The sequence below is a fragment of the Corvus moneduloides genome, chromosome 3 (genome assembly GCF_009650955.1).
Source record: "Corvus moneduloides isolate bCorMon1 chromosome 3, bCorMon1.pri, whole genome shotgun sequence".
Lineage (NCBI taxonomy): Eukaryota > Metazoa > Chordata > Aves > Passeriformes > Corvidae > Corvus > Corvus moneduloides.
The window spans coordinates 37,967,068-37,992,460 of NC_045478.1; the positions used below are offsets into that span (position 1 = coordinate 37,967,068).

Sequence of the window (25,393 nt, forward strand, 5' to 3'; positions counted from 1 at the left end):
TAATTCCGTAGGTAACCTTGATTTTTCCCTGCCCCCTTGGCACTGACTGTAGACAATTCTGCAGAGGGAAATTCCAAAGCAACAGGCAAACTACTTGCAGATAGGACCTCTGTGTCATGGAAATAACCACTGAGGTACTTCTTCTGGAACACACAGTATCTCGTATTGTACATCAGTATATATACTGAGGGCATTCAAATTGTTCTAAAATGTAAACCAGATACATTTTCAGTTATGCTATGGATACTGTTTGACAATATGCTGCAACAGCCCCCAAACAAAATTCGTTTATTCTGTAGCCAGAGATGCATTTCAAAAACTCCAGTAAGAAATGGCCTGTAATTTCCCCCTTTCTGTTTTTGAAAGCAAAGAACCAAGGAGGCGACCTACATGTTTTCATACTTTAACTAGATTTGAGAAGTGTATGACAGAATACTTCCAAACCTTGACACGAATAATTTTGGGGAAGAAACCAGAAGGCAGATTTAAAGGTCTAGGTGAAACCCTTTAGCCATCTTCAACAGAAGTTGATGTGTGTTTAAGGTCACCCATCCCAGTGGAGTACCATGTAGGAAAGGAATGCAGTTTGGGCTAGCTGCCTTCATTCCATGCCTCTTTGTTAAGAAGCAGAAGCTTGCCAGCACCACTATGAGACAGCACTACACCAAAGCTCCAGTCCTGGACCTACAGAAACTATAAAGACCACATAAAAGACGTCACCAATGGAGAATAAAGAGAACAATCATGCCATTTTTGAAGAACAGGACAAGGGAAGAAAGGTGTGTGTCAGTAATACAAATCTCACAATAGGCTGAGAAACAAGAATTTGCTGTCAGGTGTAACTCTAATGAAAGCAGAGAAGGTTAAATGAACCACTGTTACTCCTCTACAAGAGGACAGGCATTAGCATTTGCCACAGTACCGTGGATCTTATTTCATACCAAGAAAGAAAGCCTATCCAAATTAAAGACTGTCTCACTGAAGTTTTCCTTCTTTTGGCTAGGCCATAAGAGAAATTCAGTTGGGCCAGCCCACGACTGTTGGAGCCATCCAACATAAAGTGAAACACAAGAAATTATGAGACCCCAAGGTTTATCAACCCAACCCAAGCCCACAATGGAAGATCACCCATCCCCACCACAGGAGAGGTTCTTCTACTCCACAGGCTGTCAGGAGCCTGAAGGTGGTCTCTAATTGTATGGTCCAAGCCCAGAAACAAGGCTTCTAATGCTGCATTTCTGCAACGGAGTTGGGGGACAGAAAACACATTTGATGTAGGAGAAGTGGCAGTTGTTACAGTAAGAGGAGATTCCCATTGAATAACCAGGTTGGTTAGACCTAGGGTACACTGTACCTATCCATGTAGCATCTGAAATCCAAGAAGACACAGCTTGGCAGCACTAAAATGGTATTATATATACACAGTCAATTAAATCACCACTTTATTTTCATATTCTTTAATTCTCACCGCACGATTTTTTTCCCTTCCCTCTTCTCAAATGTTGAGGTCTAAATCACATTTTAAATTCTTTAATGCAAAACACATCAAGAGAAGAGACGTCTTGTATAATATTGCTTACATCTTTAGCATGTATATTGTTCATTTAAAAACAGAAGAAGTAGAGCTAAAAATTAAGTCAAATTAATATCAGGCAATAAGAAAATTCGTACAGTTTATTATTTTGATGCTTTTAATTAAAAACCAAAGAAAAACACTTAGAAGTTCTACCATACCTACCTGTTAAATTTCGAATTGCGGGTTGGTGACTCTGCTCCTCTTAGAAGGTGTCTGAAGTACTGTAGCAGACAAATAAGGTATCAAGGAAAACACTGCATTAACAGAGGTAACAGCTACTGTGCAACAACACTGCAAAGGTCAGGAAACCAGAACTGAAGGAAAAGCCAAACTGACCACAATCTAGCAGTTAGAATTTTAATCTGGAAAAGGACAGACCATACAATAATCAATACACGAGCCTAGGACTACTTATTTAACCTTACATAATCTCAAAATTAAAACCACAAAGCTGAAATAAAAATTAAAATAAGCACCAAAATCCATGTCATCTCCTTGTTAAAAAAATCAAGCATTTGAGGCATTATAGCTATCATGGGAGAGATCACCATCAAAACTATTTTTGAGAAATGTTCTTTTTATTAAGAGTAACGCTAAGTAAGACAAGTACCCACTCCCAGGACAAATCAATACATTCTGCCTCAAATAAATGCAAGAAGCTTAACATACAACCTGACTTACACAAACTTCTGAAAGGAACATGAACTCAAGACTCACCCCTGTGATTAAAGTGTGTACTACTAGAAGGCCTTAGGCAGACAAAGTCAATCCAGGGTGGGGAATTCTTAAGGTGGCATTTAGAACCCAATAACACAACAATCTTAAATATCTTATCAATTGCTTTGAGCAACCTTCTTGAAAACAAACACCAGACTTTTAGCTGCTGGAATGCATAATGCTGAAAAAACCTAAGTACGACTTTTGTATCTTTAAATACCATTATATTTTAAAAAGTAAATAAAGAGATCGTGTTCTACATCTATCAGGCAGATTACTTCTGCACCAAATTTGCAATCATAAAAGAAGGGGTGGAGAGGATTTTTTAATAGCTGTGATATACACAAATTGTTACATCAAAAAATGAAGTTTTCTTTTGTTCTGTGGTGTTGTGTTGGACTACAATAAATTCTGTCTTCCTACTGAGAATGGTCCAGCTCTAGAATACCAACTGAAGTGGAAAATGGAGCCATATTTTTCAGTTCCACACACACGACTGTTGTAAATAGCGTATCCTAAAAAAATACAATCTTGCTTTTAAGATTACTCTTCTAGTCTTTCACTCTTACCTCATCACTGTGACAGAACATAGGAGTAAAAACATTCTCGAGCAGAGAAAGCACGTGCTCGTAAGCTTCAAAAAGACACCGCATAGTTTGAAGTTTCACAACATCCATATATGGACCTTCAGCAACTAGAAAAACCAAAATTAAGTATGAATAGAGAGAGATATACATACAGGCATATAAAGTTCATGGGTTTTTTCTAGTCAGAGATTGTGCTTATTTTGCAAGCTATTCTACATCTTACAAATAAAAAATAGAAATAAATTAACAAAACAATGATTAAGCACAATATAGCAAAGGGATAACGAATTTTTAAACTGACAAAAAGATTGATAATATTCAGCAAAATTTGTTTCCACTTTATTACAGAATGCTGTTTAAATTCCAGAGTACATTATTCCTTTCAAATTCCAACTTACTTCTTTGAATCTCTTCCACAATGAAAGGGTCAAATCTAATCTTGTCAATGCTTTCATCCAAACAGTAAGTTTTGTAAATTTTCTGTACTTCCTCATGAAGAGACATCTTTTCAGTATCTGACAGTTCTGGTCTCAAAATTCGGTCATTGAATTCCTCTGAGAAGTAAAGGAAAGAAAAAAGCATTTCTTGATCAACTTGGCAAAGAAAGAACATCTTGAAGCACCCTATAACATCAAAAAATTTTCCAGTAGGTAAGTAATTTGCAAAACTTAATTAAAAGTTAAAAGAAAACTTAATTAAAATTAAAAGAAACATACGACATCTCAAAATCCTAGGTAATAAGGTACCTGCCTTCTTATTAACTATAATTCAGATTTGTTCATAAAGTTATTACTAAAAAGATATTGCAATTAAAATAAATTATTCCTTATCACAGTAAGGATAAATCCACGAGGTTGCTCCTGGCATATGAATGTTTTTTTTCTTCCTAAATGACCCAAATACAAATTGTAGTTTTCCATTAGAATCATTTCCAGATCATCAGATAACTTCAGCACAACATTTGTAATCTTACCAACTGTAAGGCAGAACTGCAGCACATGGACTGCCCCTTCCTGTTTCAGGAAGTTCATAAACCGAAATAAAAGGTCTTGCTGATCTCTGATCTCCTTTAGCTCCAGTTTCAGTACCTGAGTAGGTTAAAAATGCAGTCATCCACCTTTCAAACTTTCAGTGAGTATATAAATATTGCAAAGAGTTGTAGAACAGAATGAGCAGGTAAATAAAACACTTATTCAGAACAGGAAAGGAAGCAAATGTTGCCTTTACTTACAGATGGTTTTTTATTTCTTGGCTCAGCAAATTTCTGAAGGAATGGAACCAATGAAGAAGTAGGCTCGGTTGCTATCTCAGGCTGCAGAAAAAAATGACAACTGGGTAAGAAAGCGACTTTCATGGGTGAACAAAATGCCACTGTTTTAACTTTGTCAGTACTCACTGGACTGTCATCAATGAAGATCAGCAGCAAATGGTTCACAGTGTCCTGCAAGGAACACAATACAACAAATGAAATTAATATTTAAAAAACTCAACAAAATAGATTAAAATTATTTCAATAGTACGTTATACCCAAGTTTAAACCTGTGTATATTAATACTTTTTAAAAAGCAAAGCCTGGGAATACATGTTTGAGAATTGACCTTCAATGGCCTCCTCAAGTTTTTACAAGTCAGGGAATTTCTGAAGAGACCTGCACAGAAATATTCTTTACCCAGTGGAAGAAAGCCCTCCAAAGTATTTTCACTGTAAGTGCAGATCTAATGAACTACCAATACTTCCACACTATGGTACTTTCTGTTTGCAGCCAGGTGATCCCTGCGTGAGCACTGCAATTTTGCCTATTAAAATACAAGCATATATAAAAACAAGGATGCCAGCGTTGCAGATTCAGAAATAAAAGCCCCCTGATTTGCAGAATTAAGGGGAAAAAAGTGATTTCAATACAGCTGCAAAAACTGCTGGTTTACTTAGACTGCTGTAAAGATCCACAGAGCTAGAGCTCAAGTAATCGAGCCCTTTTTAAATGTAGCAATAGTAATGTGAAGATGTTTACACTAGCACAGCATTCTCCCATTTAACAGGGGTTGTAGTCCTTCACTGAAAAACACATTCTTAAGATATCACACCAACACTGTTATTTTAGTCAGTTGAGCGAGTTAATTTGTATGAACAAATAAGACAACTGGCCACAGGATTCCTTTTTCTTTTATCGAGTCAAAATGCACAGCAAGTAAGTCATTCTGCATCATTTGCTTTACCACAACATACTTAGTAGGAAAACAGTAATTTTGAATAAATTAAGATTATTCTCGTGCTCCAAAGTCTTACAGGGTCAGCTAAGAAATCCATTGAGGGAAGGAACACAGAACCAGGGAGAATCTCTCTAATCAGAAGGGCCAGGGATCTGAAAGAAAATAAAAGAAAGAAAGTAAAAATCCAAAGCAATATTAGATTTCATAAATTTCTAAGTGAAGTTTGCAATGCTGTCATATACTACTGGGAAATATTTTAGGATTTAATAATACCACAAGCATGCTATTTTAAAGACAAATCAAAAAAAAATCATAAAAAAAGGGGTAAGAAGGAAGATTACTTTGAAGTCCATTCTTTCACTTTCCAATACTATAGTACTACACAGTATGCAGACACTTAAAAAAAATACAATTCTAAATAATTTATATACCTGCACTCTGTTGACTTTGGGGGCAAAATATAAGGAAAAAGAAGTTCAGTAAGTTTTCTTAAGTAGTGAAGTTCATCTCTTCGGCTTCTCAAAGCAACATGCAGTTCGGGTCCATATTCGTCTAAAGCAGCTTGCTGCAAAGATTCCGCATTTTTTACTGAAAGTAAAAAAAGAATTACAGAGTTGCTTCAGCTTTTTCTTGCTGGGAAACAAAAGGCAATTGCTTTCTATTTGAGCTAAAAAGTTAATATTTTTAGTACACATACAACTGCCAAAGGGATAAAATGTTGAAACTTTACAGAAGAACCTTGGCTTAGACTTTGAAGCCTGGCTATGTAAAAATAAAACCTCGCACTGAAATAAGAATTCCTTCACCAAACAATTGCAGTTTGCATGGTATCCAGAATGCTTTCTCATTTATAATTATATATAAATAGATAAAAAATAATATAAATTTATATATCCAATTTTTATATGTATAGATAAGAAATATAAGAACTCTCACCATCTGGATTCTCAGAAAAACTGCACTGCGCAAAGTCTGCCTCTAATTGCCTTTTTCCTGACCTTCTTCATGATCTCCCATTTTTTTGGCCTACAGCACAATTTGAAATCAACGTAAACTTTTACTCAATCCTGTAATATCTGCTTCCTCCTTAGAACACTTAAAAACAAACGTGAAGGAACATACATTTCAAACACGGGGTAAATCAAGCCAAAACCTGCAGGAGGATCTGCAAGAGTACTGCCTCAAGTCACAGTGGAGTAGAAAGAATACCTCTTTAACAGATTAGAAAAACTACAGATATTAATTAGAAGCAACAATGTTGTATTTCTTCTGATTACTTCAAAGGCAAGTACTGAGCTGTTACAAAGCATACCTAGCTGGACTAGCAATGCGGCACAGCCTCATGCCAACACCACCACCAGGCACAGGTGAGGTACATAATATACTCCTCAGTTACCTTGAAGGTTAAAACTTGTTCCCAGCATATTAGAGAAAGAAACCTTCTGGCTTAGCCTTCACATCCAAAAACCAAGAGTGATATCAGCTGATAGGAAGGATGCAGGAATATATATCACCTGATAAATATGCCTAGCTGGTGCCACTAAAAGCAGAGAGAAGGAATGTACCCTCAGGTGATGAAATCATAGAGGTGTCTGTGCAAATAGGACTAAGAGAGTAACAAGACTAGGAGAAAAGGAAATGCCCCCTAAAAGCAGTAATTTGAAAAAGGATTTAGAAAATATGGACAAAGGGCTAGGCTCAACTAGCAACCAAACCAAGGTCTGAAAGCTGCCTCTGAACCATGTATAGTGGCAGCTGCTTTAGCAGTGTTTATTCAAAAGTGCTACTAAAAGTAATTTTCAGCTGCTACTTCACATATCTGCCCTTAGGAAACAAATCTTTTCCTTTAAAACACTGAAAAAAAAGGCTTTATTTTCAATGCTGTACATTTTAAATACAGTTCTTTACTGTTAAAGGAAAGTGTCTCCAACTCCTTGGTAGAAATCAAAGGAAACATGAAATTTGGTGTAAACAGCGCTGTAAGATTATCTAGTATTATCTTGAAATTGCTGTTGTGCCATGAAAGACATCCAATGTGATTACACTATGTCTCATTATTCATCTTAATCATTAACACTACTCACAGGACCTACGGCATATATTTATGGATATCGAGCAGACATTTGGAGGGATAGAAGAAAAGTTCACGACTCCAGTTAAAGTAAACATCTACACTTAAAAGTTGAATGAAACCACATTTAGTAGATACAGCACTGTGGAACATAGCCAGTGAAAAAAATAAAAATAACAACAGCAAGTGTTTCCAAATATTTCTTCAATGTGTAGTTTAAATATAATTTTTACATTAGGCTTGTGAAGATACTCTTACCCTGGATAATAAATATGCTTCTGCTCAAAGTCTCACCATGGATTACAAACATAAACCTAGCTTTTCAACATATTACAGCTTCACTAATGCAGATTTGAAATCATTCTATCTATAAGAGTTATGAGGTGAAGTGCACAGATGTACAAATCCTTTCATCTGTAACTGCTCATCTGGAATATAAAGGAAAAACTTCAAGAAGCATTGCTAAACGATCTTGATTGCTCTGAACAGACAAAACCCACATTCCTGTTTACTCCTGTAGAGACAGAAATTTAGTGTTTTCATCGTGGGGCAATAAAAATCAAAACAGAGAATAAAAATATGTACTGTAACTTTTTCTCTATTTGCCTTTGCAACCACCAGAAGAAAAATGCAAAAGGACCTCTTTTTTTAAAAAAAAGAGGACATAAGGATGAAAAGACATAGCAATATAATCTCAAACATGCATAAAAAAAATACTCATACTTGGCCTTTGAAACTGACAACATATTAAGTCTTGACATTACCTTTTTGCCTGGCCTTGGCTATTACTTCAATGTGTTTCATTGCTGCCTTGAGCATCTTCTTCGTTACAACAGTTGGAATGTCCACCTAAAGAATAATTTCAAAATAAAAACAAAACTGTTCTATTCCATCCCCCCCCCGCAAAATTTATTACAGACAACCATCAAACACAGTAATTTGCTTATATGTCCCGGTTTGAACCACAGAATGAACCATTAAGAAACAACCCACAAAGCTATAGACGAGCTGACAGTGTGCTCATTCTTCTGGGCAAAGTGTATAACAATACATAGAACTAAATGTCATAAATGACACTATTAACACATTTATTGTCAGCTCATTCCCACTGTGACTTTTTCATTGCAATAAATATGGCAAGGCAGTGTGACTTCCGAGTCACAGTATATGAAGCCCAGTTCTATGGGAAGATTTGACCACCAACAAAAGCATCAAGTTAACTATGCTGTGCTTCTAACACCTGCATGCCTTAACACTCTGCAGTCATGTCCACAAGGACTGAAACCAAAGAGAAACCCTCCTACAACCAGGCAGAAAAAATGTCACCCTTCGGTGATGGCAGAACCAAAAGAAAATTTGAGTTACAGATTCAAAAGACCATTAGTGCCAACAACAAAGCCATGTGATCGTAAGCCAAACGAAAGACAATGTATGATTTAATCAAGGATTGTATTAGGGTCCTGCACTTGTATTTTCTTTGATGGCTACAAAAATTGAAGGAGAATTATAGAACAGTTCAGGCACAAATGGACCTTGGGATGCCCTAGCCCTGCTCCAAGCAGGCTCTGATCACAGTGCTCAGGGCTGTATCCAACCTGGGGCTGAAAACCTCCAGAGTTGAACACAGTCACCTCCTCCAGCCCCAATCATCTTGGTGGCCCCTTGGCTGAACCTGCTCCACTTTCTTGTGGAGTACAAAACTGGATTAGTATCCTAGATGCCATGCAAAGAGCATCCAGTGAAGGCAGATAATCACTCTCCTTGATTGTCTCTGCTCCTGTCACTACAACCCAGGATGCTGTTGGTGTTTTAAGCTGCCACTTAGGGCTCATATTCAGCTCACAGCCTACTATGGGGCCAGGTCCTTTGCAGCAAGCAGAGCTTCTCCCTGCAGCCAGTCAGTCCCCAGCCTATAGAGTTTCAAGGGATTCTTTACCAACTGCAGCATTTTTCACAGAAACTCATCTAGAAAGTGATTTACACTTTGCATGCTCTTTATTTTAAACAAGAGACGTCTCAGAGATACAAAAACATACAGCGGTAAATGTTCAAAATCTAAGAATTTTGAACAAGTTTCTTTCCTAATGAAGGAATCCCTCCTCTGTACAACATCTTGCCAGATGAGGAGAGACAATGCAATTGCAAAGGCCACCAGAGCTGAGAGAAAAGTTGGTAATTTTTATTCAATTGTATCAAGGAGTTACATATTCCTACACGCTCCCTTATAATATTTGAGGGGTTCAGCTATGACCTGACCTGGCAAGCCCCAACAAGCCAGTATAACTGACTGGAGCTGCCTAAAAGTAAGGTCAGCTCCTGCTTACAAGCAGGGAAGGACAAGCTTCTGCTTAGCAATGGAAAACCCTGTCTTTTGCGCCTCACATTCCAACAGTAATTTCTAGAAATTAAAAGATTCTTATGGAATATAGGGATAGGGCAGTGTTTCTTCCTGCAGAGGTAACTCAAAGAGCACAGCCAAGGAAATTGTTTATCAACACTGCAGGAGACACTGTTAACTTTTGTCAAAAACTTCAGTCAGATGCTGGGCTATCTATACCACACTGTGCAAAAGGAAACCCTTCCCTTTCCCTTCAAAATCCATAACCAATCCAAAAATGGCCACAGCAAGGAAAATCCAGATTTGCAGTATTTCATCATACATTTAAGAGCTGACTAGCCTGAAGTGCTTGTTACTTTACTCAACAACTATGTTTCAACCTAGGCAGCTTTAAATAGAAAACAAAAGCATTCTTTTCACTGAAGTAATTCTCAATTCAAAAGTACAATATTCTTTGGCAAAAAAAAAAAAAAATCCAAAAAAATGAAAAAATTGCCTGTGTTTTCTTACACAATTCTTCCTCAATGTAAACATTTTATCTCTATTAGCTAGAACTATTGCTTTCAAGCATTTAACAATAAGTTCGAAACAAAGTACAGCTGCTTGGCAAAGGTATATGATTATTTTATTTTGCAACTGATGATGATGAATTTCTCCTCAATGTATGCATTTCTGTGATTAACTTTATGTTTTAGGTCCCCTGACAGTGCTTAATACTGGCACATGTCTTGAGCATTTGTCGCACATATTGCCTATTCAGAGAACTGAAGATAGTACATTTAAATCCTCACTATCAAAGGCAGAGGTGGTAAATTTTCAAGATGCTATAGCTCACTTGAGAAATCCCAATTAATACCTTACTACATGATCATAAAAGGTGACATGGTCATTTTCTGAGCCAACAATGGATCCATGAACAATGCAAATAACATGGCATGTATTACAACTCCAAATTAAATTTTAAGACCTTGGTCTAGATTCTCACTTTGGAAGATTTACTCCAGTTTCACACCTCCATACACTACATGGACATTTCCTAATCTTCCCCCATGTTCACTTTAAAAAGCAATATGCCTGATTTAGAGTAAACAAGAAAGTCATCTGGATTTGATATGTAACAAGGAGAGAATCAAGCTGTTAATAGGTCATTTTAGGGTACATGTACAACTTGTAGCTCAGAAAATATTGCTGTTACTAAGGAAGGGGGAAAAAAATACACATTTATGGTAGTAGCTCCAACAGAAAGGTCAGCACAGACTGATTCGGGAAATTGAGTTAGCAACCCTTTTTGCTTAGAACAGCCAGAAAGTTAAAAGCAGTTCCTATGAAACAGGCTTGAAGCACTTTACTGGGAAAGAGTTGAGCTGTTAAAAAGAGAGTGCATACAAAAAAAGTATGTGCTAAAAAAGCATGTGCTAATAGATCAAACACAGCAAACAAAAACTTTTAATCTTTAGCACTCAGAATGTTCCTGAAGAATTTCATTAATATAAGAATCACACTTGTTTTAATTCTTACAATAAGCTGGTAAGACCTAATGACAGTCTATTCTTCACAGACAATGTAAGGGCCTTGTCTGCATTTTAAGAAGACAAGCAAAAAAGAAGCTAAGACAGGTATGGCAGCTCACCATTTTCTAACAGGTCTTTTTCAGTAATCCTCAAAATGGTTTCCACTTGGATTAAGTCACCAAAAGACAGCTAAAAGATCACAAGGTTTTAATAATGCCCTGCACTGGTGTGAAAAATATATATCCATTTGCAAGAATTGGGGAAAGGTTTGGTCACAAGGGACCTTCACAGATCACTTATTCCAATCCTCTGCCACAGCAGGGACATGTTTCCCTAGAACAGGTTGCTCAAAGCCATGTCCAACAGGATGTTGGACACTTCCAATGATGCCTCTTCAGAGGTGGTTTACAACTAGGAATGGGATAAGCTCCAGAAGGAGGGAGTAGATACCACAAAGAAGTAACTTCGATGGTTAGCAACAGCCTACACTTTCTGTAAGACTGACTTTGGAATCCCCATTTTAACAAAACCCTAAGAACTCACTAGAGATGGACATCAATAATTTCTGATGGAAAACCAACACTAATGCCTCTAAGGTCACCTACCTTGTGAATTCTCCGAACTAAGACAGATGCAAAAAATCGCAGCGTCCCTCTTAACTCATCCACTGAGGACTCATCATCAGTAATATTTCTGAGTGTTGCAAAGCATGCCATGTAAGAAAACAGAATAAAATACATTTCTATTAAACCAACCACAATACATTTGGAACTATTAAAAGCATAAGAAGATTCAACAGTGATAGTTCAGCTGGAATGAACTGAAATGAAAGCTACCAGAGAGTGAGCAGTCTTCTGTCTGAGGAAAATACACGGAATTCCCACTATGCCTGTGTACACAATGGCTTAACAAAAACGTCAGGAAATTGGAATGATATACCAATTCCTGCTCTCATGTACTCTCTGCATGATTTTGACTGTAAAATCTTTTGACATAGTAAAATCTAACCTAGTTTCTACATATGTGAACACATCCTAACTCAATGGCATAAAGGAAATTGAAATTATTTAAAGTGGCTTCTGCTTGGAAACAAAGAAGAATTTAAATAGATTTCCAAATCACTATGTCAAAATATCATCTAAACTTTTTATCTGGCTTGCCAGTTCCCATCTGCTGCAATAAAACATGCTCAGTGAAAAATCACGGTAAAAATAATTAAATGTGATTCAGGAAGAAAAATACCTAACTCCATGACTTTTCTGGAAAACTGAATGAAAACAGGAAATAAACTAAGTCTTAGATGAAGAAACTACAACTAAACTGAGTGGAAAAAGAGATCATGATGCCAGTATTCCACAAAATGCAAGTGAAAAACCCAAAAATTTACCAGTTATTGACATGAACTTTAGAGCAAGACTAATATATTGGTAAAACTGAAGTACAGCAGCTGAATAATGACAGAACAACAGAAGTTGCATCCAGTTTCACCTAATGACAGCATGCAAGAACCATCACACTTTTTGGTAAGAAATAAGCGTAAATACTACTTGCGTTAAAAAAAAACACACTACAAGCAAGAACAGGACATCTAAAAAAAAAAAAATTATGCATAAACATTTTACATTATTCAGCATCCAACTTTTAAAGCAATTTTAGCCTGGGTTGTAGAGGATTCAAAGGCATGTTGATGATGAACTATCAGGTACAGATACCAGTGACCTGAGAGTCAAAGTATATAACTAACTGCATGAAAAAAAACACCTCAAAGAGAGCAGCCTGGCATAAGAAACACAGCCATCCTCCAACAGCTAATCATATGCAGATAAGAACACTGTAGGGGAAAGTTTGGTTTAAGATCAGCAGCTGACCTTTTATAAGCAATATGGTTAGAAAATACCCACACTGTCAAAGGGACTAGCATTGCCAAGGGATTAGCAAACAAACTGTATTATGATAGTACTAGTATTTGACAGACAACAAGATACATGAAGTAATTTGGACCAAGAAGTTGTTATTTTATGGACACTTGGATAACCAGTATCTTGGCTAGCTCTACTTGGACATGACTTTATGCCACATATTATCAAAACAGATTTGCAGAGACATTCTTTTAATCACCAGCGGACTGAAGACTGGTGAAAAAAACATCATGAACCTGTAAAATGTCAAATCTCCAGTGACATGGAGGAAAGTCCAAGTAACCCTCTTGGAAACATTTTAAAAACTGGCTGCGTTTCCCCAAAACTTTAGGAATATTAATTGTAAACAGTTACAGAGTCTAATGTCTCAAGAGAGATACACCCAACTGCTATCGCACACAAAGTCTTACGGGATCCACTGATAAATAAAAATCATAGACAAATAACAAAGTCATATTTTTCCTCTGTGTGTCAATTATTCTTACAAAACTTGGCTAACTCCTTTCAAAAAGATGTAGAAAATAAGTCACAGGCTAATAAAAATGTAAAGCTATGGTCTGTAACTCAACAAAAATTCTGAATTTTTCTTGCATTACTTGCATTTAAAATAGAAGCAGCTCCATATGTGAAAACATTAGGTTTAGTCACCATCCAAAAAAAAAAGTTTTCATACCAACGTATTACAAAAATGTGGTAATTTCTGAATTCTGTCGTAACCTGAGGAAACTGGAGTTGCGGTACCACCAATGACAAAAATATTTAGTAAGCACAGAGTGACTCATTCAAACTTTAAACTCTCCTATTTAAAATGAGGTTGGTATAAGCAAGATATTATATAGTTTTGCTGCACAGCATAAGCAATAGACTCAGACCTGTGCTTTGTAGCTTTACAAACTTGGATTACTTACGACTATGCTCTATTCTTCTCATACAGTTGAAAAAAAATCTTAATATAACCAGCATAAATACTTCAAAGAATAAAAACCATAAATGCACATAGGTATAATGACCTATTTCAGTACAGTTCACTGGATTTTAAGCACTAGTCCTCATTCCCCTAAAGTGGTCCAAATTTAGGGACGTTTGCCTCTAAATTTTAACCTGCTAACAAAACATTAGAAATTCTTACACAGTTTATTAATGAAACAAACATAAACCAGCTTTTATCTACTCACAGCACTTTTATTCCTAAGAAAAAAATCCATGATTTTATCTTGCAACACACCCTTCTGGTAAACATTACACTTCCCTGGCTTCTGACTGAGATACATCCTGGTAACCCTAATGTCCAAGACAGCATCAGTTGGCACAGCACATAAAACAAAAAGCAAAAACTTTTTTAAAATAAATTAATAATTACAAAATAGGTAGCTTCTGCACAAAATCCATTCACGTGAAAGGCAGAGCAGCTAGCAGAAGGAATTATGCCCAAACTTTTCTTTGCAAAGGAACGTAGCCAACTGTTTTACCAGCCTGTCAAGTGTGAATTGCCTGCTAGTGCTTACCCAGCCACACTGCTAAATAAGGACAGGCTGGATGCAAAGACTCTGTGAAGAGTTAACCTGAGTGAGGTTTATTTGCTCAGAAAAAAAAAAATATGTTCTGAATGCAAGAGTCCTCTCTCCTGGGTGATCTGAGCTTTGCCAACAGTGCAGGCACAGCTAGAGTAGGAAGAGTCAGAACTGACGTGCTCTACAAGACCTCACACTACGGCACACAGACGCAGTTCAGGTCTCCCTGCACAACCCTTTCTGGAAACACCTGAATGTCTAGACTAAATAGGATCAGATCTGACATTACTAGTGTTAAACTGAAACCAGTAAGTCTTTCAGGACCAAGCTGTCTCCTGTAGAATTACCTGGACATCACTGCACTCACTACAGGTCACTGAACTCCCAGTATGTCAGGTTCACAGAAGGCTTGTTAGATTTGATCAGCGTGGTGTGAATTTAACGAGCTAGTTCAAAATCCAGAGGTGCAGCCATGCAAAACCTAACAGTGCAGGAACACCTACACTGCTCACCGGAGGGCAAGATGTAGCAGAATGTAGGCTCGTTGGCTGCATATCAAATGTATTCTACACTGCATTTCCAACTGTATACTATATATATAAATAGTGAATTATTATCCCCACCAGATGATGTATTCCAGACTTTCAGTGTCTTGGGTGTCAGAAAGGTAAGTAATTGGTGGAAGCCAAGTTTCCTTGTCAGTCCATAACAAAGACACTGGAGGCACCTTCCACTAGCCAAGAAAAAACTCTTTTCCAATCATGCAATACAGGAGAGAGTTGCCTTAAATCTCTTACTTTATCAACAACTACTTTATCAACTAACTCAGTTTTCCGTATTTGAAAGTTTAAAACCTTAAGGTCGCCAACTTGCTTTCACAACACATGGTGCTAAAGCTCCCTCTGCTGTTTGCATCAGCACTGAAGTTTTACACTTCAGCATAGTCAACACACAAGTTTGAGGTGAGACATGCAGGTATTGGCCACAATCAAAAACCCAAGAGGCAAAGAAGTCTGAACAGAAAATTTTATATCCCAGAGACAGAAAAAAACCCAAACAGCACTGAGTAAAATAAAAGAAAGCATACAAATTTTTTAGGACAAATTGAACATTTCCATCCAATGAAAAAGTCAAATTCAGAATTAAGGCAAGATACTATTTTAACACATTAGTGCCAGCATTATCAATTAGAAATATTTTATTATCTTCTTACAAAGTACTGCAAAGCACCAATTAATATATAAAAGCACAAGGAAGAAAACACAAAAGAAGCAAAACAACCCACAGAAAAAATGATTAGACAGTCTTTTCTTTATTCAACTATTTTAAAGTTGTTTACTATTCTATTGAGTGCAACATAATCACTGACAGTCTTAAAATTCAGAAAATTACAAGATGATGTCCAAAAAGTCGGCCATATGCATTCAAAATACCTTTTCTTTAAAACCCTGCAAAGTTATTTGTTTTTTTAAAGTAATGTGGTAGATCAGTTATGGTTCTAATCTGGAAGTAAATTTCAGAAGTGGTGACAGGTTGAATTTTTACACAGATCTTCATCAATCTGTATTTACTTCCAAGTAAGAGTTATCACAAAATGAACATATAAAAAGAGACATAATATATAAAAAACAGACAATCTAAAAGTGTTTTTAGGATTAAATCCAAATTTCAGAATCACCTCTATTATACCTAAACTGTTAAAAGATCTGTCCTATTCTGCTAAGAGACAATAAAACAATGATTCGTAGCACTCAAACGTATGCTTTATCTTTCACTAAGGAAACAGAAATGTTTCTTTTCAAGTGACAACTTCTTTAACAGGTTGACAAATATGTATGATATTAAAACCAGTAACTTTTAAGTAAAGCTCATACCTGTACCACGGATAAATAAAGTTCTCCAGCACCAACTCAAGCACCTGTGCAGAACAAAGACAACCACGTTACAAAACAAACAGTTTACTATAAATCCCTGTTAGAAGAGTTAACACCACAAACACCTTCTGAAACTCATAGGACATAATTCATAAAACATAAAAATTTGTAAGTTGTGATCCTGTTGCTAGATCAACCACTCTGCATCATAATCAGTACTCTAAGCAAGTAACACCAAAGTGATGGTGTCATCACCTATCAACAAGAAACATCTGCCACAAGTCCTATCAGTAACATGAAGCACAGTGCCGTGGCCACTCTCAGGAAAACACTATGGAAAATGTAATCATACCTCAAACAGCCCTTCCCTAATTTTTCTGAGCAGCCCCTGTTCTTTTCTGACATAGCATGGAGTGTCCCACAGGCACAGCTACCCATACTACACTTACACACACCTCCATCCTTTTTCACCCAAACCTCCACCTTCAAGGTGGGACAGTCAATCCTGTATTCTCACCACTCTCAGAGGAAAGCAAAAGAAGACTCATAAAAAGCAATTCCTACGAAAGCCATCTGTCTTTCTCCATATCCTGTATCACAGCTTTCAACAAAGCCTGCTTTATGGTTCAGCCATCTTCTGAAGTCCTAACCAAAGCACTTCTCAAAGTTCTTGTCCTCCATGTACCCTAATGGCCTATTCCATCCTGTTCCTAGCCCCTGTATATCCCCCTCTACATGGATCTCTGTAGGAGAATCTTTTCTACCCTTTCCATCAAACCTGTTCCATGTAGGTCAAGCCTGTGGTTGCCTTTTCCATGCCAGGGTTAATCAGGATGAACCAATGCTATTGCAGCCTCATCACAGGCACATCCCGGTTCAACTTGGCTTTCAGTGTGACAGAAGGAAGACAGAGCAGAGGATGTGGCAGTCCCTGTTCAACCAAAGGGCTGCCACCACTGTATACACCAGGTGTACTGCTCACAGGACTGCAGCTTTGACACCTCTCCTTACACCTACACCTACCTGTTACAATCCTTGCACCACGATTAGTCAAATGAAAACTTCTGAAGGGAAGGAAAACTGTCAGACAGTGCCAAGAAAATAAAACATGAGGAAGGACACAGAAGAATGAAGTTTTCTTGATTTCTCCTCCTTCACAATAGCCCAAGATATCACCCATACTACCTTCTCCCACAGCAACCTATCTCTTAATTTGAACCAGTGTTTTAGAGATCAGTTTGTCCCCAACAGCATGAATGCTGATGCCTTAGGCAGTAAGACAGAATGCATGTGTTGCTGCTATGTGAGGCTGCTCCACCACATTCTGTAGAAGGAAAGGTTTTTCAAAGCCACTGTGTACAAAGAAAAATGTGAAGTCTGTTTGAAAGGAAAGCTGAATGTAACAGCTGATATATAAGTGTCATTCATGAGAGTAAGTGTTACTCTTACAAGACCTGCTGCTGCACTCATTGACACTGCATGCACTGCAAGAATTCAAGACTTACTGAATTTATACTATCTTTAGGGCACTACATGCCTTTGCTCCTCTCATGATTATAAAAGCATACTCAATAAAAAACACACCATGGCCTTTTTAGTTCCTCTCAACTCTCCAGACTTGAGCAGCTTATGAATACTCTTTTTCTGTCTTCACTAGTAAGAATATCACCTACTCAGTTTTGGTAAGATACTTTCTCATTTCCAATTGTTCCACTTCAGTGTTTTTCTTCCCCTCTCTCCGAAGAGACATTTTGCAGCTTGGGATAACTTTACATGTCTGTGTTATGGACCACACAAAGTCACCAATGTCTTTTCTCCTACCCTTAATGTGTTACAGCAGTAATAGGTCTTGAAACTGTAATACCATCATGTGTTAATGATGGATGGGTAAGCTAAATGTTGTATCATGTGGTCCTGTGTCATCCCCACCCCCCAATATTGTATTTTCTTTTATAAGCAGGGTGGAAGGGTGAGGGAAACAACAACAGATGCTTTAATTCCCAGTCCAGAAGAGATTAAGTAATCCCAGAGGACCTTCTATGGAAGTTAATCTTCAGACAAGAAAAGGGAGATCACATCCAGCTCCAGTCAGCAATTACAGGCCATTGGCCTTAAGAGCAGTGTATTAGCCTACTTAAACCAATTTCCCTATGCCTTCCATAGGACTCACATTACAATTGGTGAGCCACCAATTTACTCCAAAGAAATCTCAGACTCACAGGTATTGTGACATCAGTTTTGTTCGTGCAGAGTTTCTAACAAAATAAACCTCTTTCAAGGCTCAAAGTGCACTCTTAAGAAGTGCCTCAGAGAAAGGCTTGCAAAAAATCCATCAGTCTATTCTTTCTTCCTCCACTTTTGCTCTGTGCCTCCCTGTCAGGAGCAACAGCAGAAGAGAATCTTCTGTTTGGAGTGAAAAGTGCACTTGCACAGTCTTGAAGCACAAGACAGTGTATTCAAAGGGAATACAATGCATTCCTCTTGAAACAGCTTTCTCCATTCACAACTACTGCTTTTGAACTGAAAGCCTGTCCATCAAGCTTTCCATGAGCGTGCCACTACAATTTCAGTTCATCAGATGCTAACAATTTATTGGCCCTCTCTTCCTCTGTAGTCCAGAGGTCTCTGAAGGCACTAGAAGAATTGTTTCCAACGGTGAGAGATCTCACCCTTATTGCTGCCTAAGCAAAACACACATGGTTTTGAGATTCATCTTTCCATGGTTATTAAATAAGCAAGAAAAGTAAAAAATAGTGCAAGACCTGATGACCCTTCCGACTCCCACTTCCACCCAAAATGGAAGACAACGTCTCCCTGAGATTCATCCCATGTTGCAGTAACTGAGTTCCAGCTAATCCATTTATAGACTTGCCAGTGTTTCTCTTCCACAGCCACACTGCTTCCACAGAACAGTGCAGATAATCCCACTAGACAACGACACAGAGACAGCATGCACAGAAACAGAACTAACTCAGAATGCATTTTTCACTGGAGTCCACTTATCACTGGTCAACATATCAGAAGGCAAGACACGTTCTACTAGGACTCAGGTTATCCACAGGGCCCTAATAAATAATGTGTGGACACACAGAAAGCAGCCCCTACTTGCAGATTTACTAAACACATGGCATGGCAGAGGCAGTTAAGTATGATGCTCCATCCCACACCAAGGTGCTGCACAGAAGTTAAAGCAGAGCTACTGAGTGAAATCATCCCTACGGCAAAAATAGAAGCACTCAAGAAGTAATAAGCCATTGACTGCCACTAACTGGATTTCAAGGCATTGCAGTCCATACTGTTTTCTCTTGAACCCCATCAGCATTCCAGACTGTGTCAGTGTGATTCTGCTGGACAGAAAAAAACCTGTCACATCATCCACCACACTATGATAAAGTACTGGGAAAGCAGGACATGTGTACCCACTTCCATTCACAAAAATATTATTCAGGCTCAATTGCTTACGCTTCACACATGCCACTAAAGTGGATAGGACACCTCAAACAATGACAGCTAATGATAAGCCATTTCCTTGTCTGTAAAGTATTATTCTCCAGTTTTAAATACAAATGATGAGTAATTTCATTTAAAGCCTACCTATTTTTCAAGCATTTTGCAAAATGACTAGTTCTACTAGGCGTGGGCAGCTTTGAATTGGAAAGAGATTACAAGTGTAAACCCAAATGCAGAAGGTAGCAATATAAGCAGCAGCTGAATCCAAAAAAAAAAAAAGAGAGAGAGAGAAATTATTTTCTAGCATGCACTGCAACACTGCAAGCTAGCCAGTCTTTGCTGCTGAGACAAGCTTTTTGGAGACTGCCACACAACTGACCCCAGTTGTCAGGAGGAGGAACTGTAGAGACGAGTGATGACTGAGTCAGTAGCAGGTCAGAACTATCAGGCTGAATTAGAATGGAAAGGAGCAAGGATTTGATACATGAACCACAATAACAATTATAACACCTTTAAAGACAGTACAGCTATACAGCTGAGGCCACTTCCTGGGCATAGAACAAGCCATTTCCAATAAGAAAGAATACAGCCCACTGCGTTACTACAAGAGTTCAGGACTTGCAAAGAGCACATTCAGGCAATAACTGATTTCTTGTCACACATTTGTCTATTTCTTGGTTTTAGAAAACAAACAAAAAAATTCTAGTCCCATAATCAAGTCAAGAACCTGAGAACTTAAGAATTAAAAAAAAAAGTGAGATCAAAAGACAGCAGCACCTTGATCCAGTGAGACATTTTTTCACAATGCTGAACAAGAGTAGCTGAGCAGCTTTCCACAGATTTGACCTGCAATCATCTCTCCCATAGCAAAAATGAAATTGTAGAGAAGATGAGCTCAATAACAGAACAACAGGATTCAATTCTCCTTTATGCAATCTGCAGCACCTGGATTACATACAATGTAAAACTGACCAACTGATATCATGTCCTAATTCAAAAAGAAAGAAAACATCGAAGAAACTAACATAATGCAAAATGGATTAGAAACTGGAATCAAAATTATACTTAGGTTAGTGCATAATTTTTGTGCAGGATACAGCCCAAATTATAAAATATGGATAGATGCATGGTTGAGACAGTTTAGCTTTCAACCATAACAATAAACATAAATGCGGGGAGGAATGCTCAGGCACAGGTTTTGTTATTCTTCTAAACCACACAGAGCAGCTGGATAGACTAAAACAAGGCTGCAAAAGATTAAGAATTTGCAAAGTGAGACAAACTGTCATCACAATCCAAGAAAGAAAAATCCGTACTTGTGAGGAAATCTTGAATTTCTTCTGATTTGAGTGTGTATTAAATTATTCTGAAAGCACTTGAAAACAAGCTTAAAGGCTATACACCTGGTTCAAATTAGAAACATTTGGAAATGAGAATATTGCCAAAAGTCTTTAACCTGCAAAAAAGAACTAGAAAAACTAAAACATAAAAAAAAATCCAAAATTATTCCATGTATTTGAAGAAACTGCTTTTTAGAAACAGGCTGCACTCCGCACTCCGTTAGAATCTAATTAATCTTAATTCAGTTCACACTGTATCAGCTTCTCTCTAATGTATGACTAACCCACAAAAGAAAATAAGAGCAGTCTCTCCTTCCAACCTGAAGCAGGCTATCCAATTCCAGGCCAGCATTACATGCTGCATCCTCAGAGCAGATGGTCAAGAGGAATATGGCGTGGGCAGAACCCCTTACTACCTTTTAACGAGTAGAGAAGAGCAGCAACACGGAACCATGAAGCGAGATTTCTCATTCCAAATAGTATCTGTCCAACACAGGTGAAAAAGGTGGCCCAGACTACTTGTTTGGGTCCATTGAGGAGGGTGACCCTGGCTCACTGCCCCAGGAAGGTACAGAACTCAGGCCTGGTGCTTCCCTACAGTTAAGCACACAAAGGAAGGAAAGGAATGAGAAGCATGGGCATGGATACACAAAACCCATGCCTGCAATGCTAAATAAAGCAGGGGCTGGGACATGCCACTGAAGTAAAAAGTGCCAGCAAAGAAAATGCCACTGTTTTGGTAAAAGCAGAACTTCAGCAATCAGATACAAAATGCCAAGAAAATAACTATGGTATCTACTGAAATCGCTTATGAAGAGATACTACAAAGAACCTTTTCAGCATCAAATTCCCATTTAAGCTAAACAGGAACATTTCCAGTTCTTCAGCATTTACAACATCCTTGGGTAGACTGCCACAGCTATTTGGTACCCTAAATCCTAAAAATACTAAATGCATAGAAACATTTATTTTACATTCTATTATTAAAGCAAGAGTCTATTGAAATTCTATTCAGCAATACTGTCATTTTAATACACATAAACTTATTTTTAAAAAACAGATTAAGTAACTTTAAAAGAATAAATGTTTGCTTCTGAAATCACAGAGGAAGTCACTTCATTCAACTAGAGTAAGTCACCAAGTTGTTACCTGTTCTTTTTTAAAAACATTCATCAACTGTCCATCCCTTCCTTCCCTTAAGGTTTTCATTCTCCTCCCTCTCCTGCAGCGAGCCATGCCTGGGACAACACCTCTCAGAGCTGAACTTAAGTGTTACCTTATACCACAGACACATGCATCTTTGACTTCATACACCATGCTGTTAAATGCAAGAAATGACACACAAAAATCCTCTCACTTCTGCCATGCCAGTTGTTCATCCTCCTACCACAGAACTCCAAAGCTGGAATTCTAAATAAATGGATAGTAATCTACATACATGCTTCTGTATTTTCCTAGCTTCAAAAAACAACAAAGCTTATCTGCTTAGCTGCCAATATATTTCTTCAATTACCAAAGAAATAAAAAAAAAAAACAAGCCCAAAGAAAAACTGCTCTTCAAATAGCTCTTTTTTGAAGAGATTAGAACAAAACACAATTCCTGATTTACAGTCTTACTAAAAAAGATATATATGCTATTCTTCTTTGAGTAAATTCACCAACTTCTTTTTTAAGACAGATTTTGTTACAGCTTTGTCTGACGATTTGAAATAGATTCACAGAATCATGGAATGGTTTGGGTTGGAAGGGACCTTAAAGATCATCACATTCCAACCCCCTGCCATGGGCAAGGCCACCTTCCACTTGGCCAGGTTACTCCATCCTGCCTGGCCTTAAACACTTCCAGGGATGGGGCAACCAAAAGTTCTCTGGGCAACCTTTCTAGCACCTCACCATGCTCACACTGAAGAATTTCTTCTTAATATCTAATCTAAACCTACTCTATCAGTTTGAATCCATTCCCCCTTGCCTTCCCCCATGATTTTGTAAATAGCCTCTTTCCATCTTCTCATAGGCTCCCTACCACCAAATTATCAACTTCATTACAGAACTTTTGTAGCTGGAGCAAATCATCTTTTACCCTCCATTCCAACAAACTAAGCAGGCTGAAATCCTTAGCTTTTCAAGACTCAGGCATGCTCAACTGTAACTCTTCTTTCCAATATTCTCCACAATTTACACAGACATTTCTTCTATGTCCTAGGTGCGCTGCTACACAAGCAGTCCATGTTTAAAAGGAGGCCACCTTGCCTCCCTGCTCCCAGCAAACACTCCTTTGGTTTGACTTTTACTTGAACAAGTTAAAACACCTGCAAGGTACATCTGAACCATCTACTGAACCAGAAGCAAAAAGTAAAAAAGACACATAATAAAACCCCACCGAATTTTAATGTACTAAAGAAATGATGCACCAATTACCTCTGAAAGTGATGCATCAACCTTGGAAGGCACTTTGAGATCCAGCCATGGCTGATAGTTTTCCAGAAGCAAAGTAGGTCTGTAGGAGAGTATGGAGAAGTTTATGTAATAATATGCAATTGAAAGTGTCCTACTGTGATGTGTAAAATGGCAGCAGTACTAAGCTTTCCAGTGCCACAGATGGAATTTACCTGTGCCTCTTGCATTTGACCTTGCCACATACAGCACAACTGTGACCATGGGGAAACAGCTCCGGCAATTCCAACTGCTAAGAGATTTGGACAAGTTTACATTCTACAAAATGATGACTCTGTTAATATACTGACACATTGGTGAATTTCATTTTAGAGCACGCTATTACACTGAAATGAATAAAGACAAACTTGTTCTTCCAGCAGGAAAACAAGATAACAACACATAATATAAGAAACAACTGAACCGAAACGAAAAATCGTTTCTGCTAAAACAAAGTGCAAGGACACAGATACCCTTTCACATCTCCACTCATCTCCCCATGCATTAATCAGTCTAATAAACAGACCAGCTGGTTTCTCTGCCATACTCACACCCCTGAACTGTTGCAACTATACTTTCTTAGTCCTGTGAAATTCTACATTGAACTGTTTTAAGTTAGAAAAGAGCAATTTGCTTTGGGAATATTTTTTTTTCTCTTTGAAATGCAGTACTGCTTAGAGAATTTTCATTACAGTGAGCAAAGACTCAGCACTGGCCTGTCAAAAGAAGGGCACCTTCAGGAAAGAAAAAGCCCCATTAAAGGAGCAAACAACATCCTTTCTCCACTGCCTGCTACTCAAATGCTCAAAATGTACAATGAGGGAAGCGGGAAGCAGCATCCATGGACTCTCCAACAACCGGCCTTGCAGCTATACGTGGATTTGATGGGACTATGCAGAAACACATGAACAATCCAAAGTCCTAATCATCCTCTATTTGTCACAAAACACCTACCAGTAGGAGTGTACGAGCTGTACTGACATACAGTACTTCTGAAAGCAGCTAGGATTAGACAAGAATTGCTACTTCATATAAATTCGTATCATATTTAAAGAAAGCACACGACTCTTCACAGACATATTTACCTTAGGTTTATATTTTATTGTGAACAGAATATTAGGCAGGAGGGAGTCCGGTCCCAAGGAACAGTAGAAGGTGACGACCCCAGCCACGAACGACCAGAAGATCATCAGAACGTGAAGATACCTTACAGACACACAGGAAGGAAGAGCCGCTGCGTGAGAAGGCGCAGCGCCGCCCGCACCCGGCTCCCCCGCCCGCCCGGTTACCGGTTGAGGAGGAGGGTGGCGGTGCCCAGCCCCAGGAGGAGGCAGCAGGAGAGCGGGTACTGCCGGCAGGTCTCCCGCAGCCCCTCGGCGCCCCGCAGCCGCCGCAGCAGCCTCCGCGCTGCCGCCCGCACCCCGCCCATAGCGGCCGCTGCCCGCGCCGGCCGGGCCGGGAGGCGGGGCCGCTTCCGCTGCCGGCGCCCGCTGATGGCGGCACCGGGACGGGCCCGCGTCAGAGGCCGCCGGGGCGGGGAGAGGCGGCGGGGGCGGAGCGGCTGCCTGCGGGCCGATCCGCGGGAGCGCCCCGGGAAGAGCGTCCCTGCAGCCCCGCGGTGGCATTTGCAGCTGTGCTGTGTCACGTAGCGTGCTGAGCACTGTAAATAGAAGGTCGCTGATGACAGCAAGCTTACCTAGTTATAAATACTTGAGTTCTGGACAACAAGGGGTTCCCAGCGCCAAGCGGCCACGAAGTGCTACGTCTGATTAAATGCTCTATATTTAGATGATGACTGAACTAAATCATTCAGTGACTGGGACACTAAAACCCTATAAACACCGCTCAAAGCTTCG

At 38.6% G+C, this 25,393-nt stretch overlaps 1 protein-coding gene across 4 annotated transcripts in view; it reads right to left on the reverse strand.

Moving 5' to 3' along the window:
• Positions 1–25,004, reverse strand: part of SNX14 (sorting nexin 14) — a 47,272-nt gene extending 22,268 nt beyond the window's left edge. For 2 of the 4 annotated variants that reach the window (XM_032104991.1, XM_032104989.1), the window contains exons 1-15: positions 24,827–24,976; positions 24,623–24,743; positions 23,714–23,787; positions 23,523–23,601; positions 16,315–16,358; positions 11,616–11,703; positions 7,926–8,010; positions 5,522–5,678; positions 5,167–5,242; positions 4,277–4,321; positions 4,112–4,192; positions 3,854–3,968; positions 3,279–3,434; positions 2,863–2,987; positions 1,739–1,797 (exon numbers count right to left, since the gene is read on the reverse strand). In XM_032104991.1, coding sequence (XP_031960882.1) covers positions 1,739–1,797; positions 2,863–2,987; positions 3,279–3,434; positions 3,854–3,968; positions 4,112–4,192; positions 4,277–4,321; positions 5,167–5,242; positions 5,522–5,678; positions 7,926–8,010; positions 11,616–11,703; positions 16,315–16,358; positions 23,523–23,601; positions 23,714–23,787; positions 24,623–24,743; positions 24,827–24,966 — 1,445 coding nt within the window. In that variant the 5' untranslated portion in view covers positions 24,967–24,976. Of the gene's footprint in view, positions 1–1,738; positions 1,798–2,862; positions 2,988–3,278; positions 3,435–3,853; positions 3,969–4,111; positions 4,193–4,276; positions 4,322–5,166; positions 5,243–5,521; positions 5,679–7,925; positions 8,011–11,615; positions 11,704–16,314; positions 16,359–23,522; positions 23,602–23,713; positions 23,791–24,622; positions 24,744–24,826 lie in introns of all 4 variants that reach the window. The other 2 variants (XM_032104988.1, XM_032104990.1) reach the window with 2 other exon arrangements.
• Between the last annotated feature and the right edge of the window lie 389 nt (positions 25,005–25,393).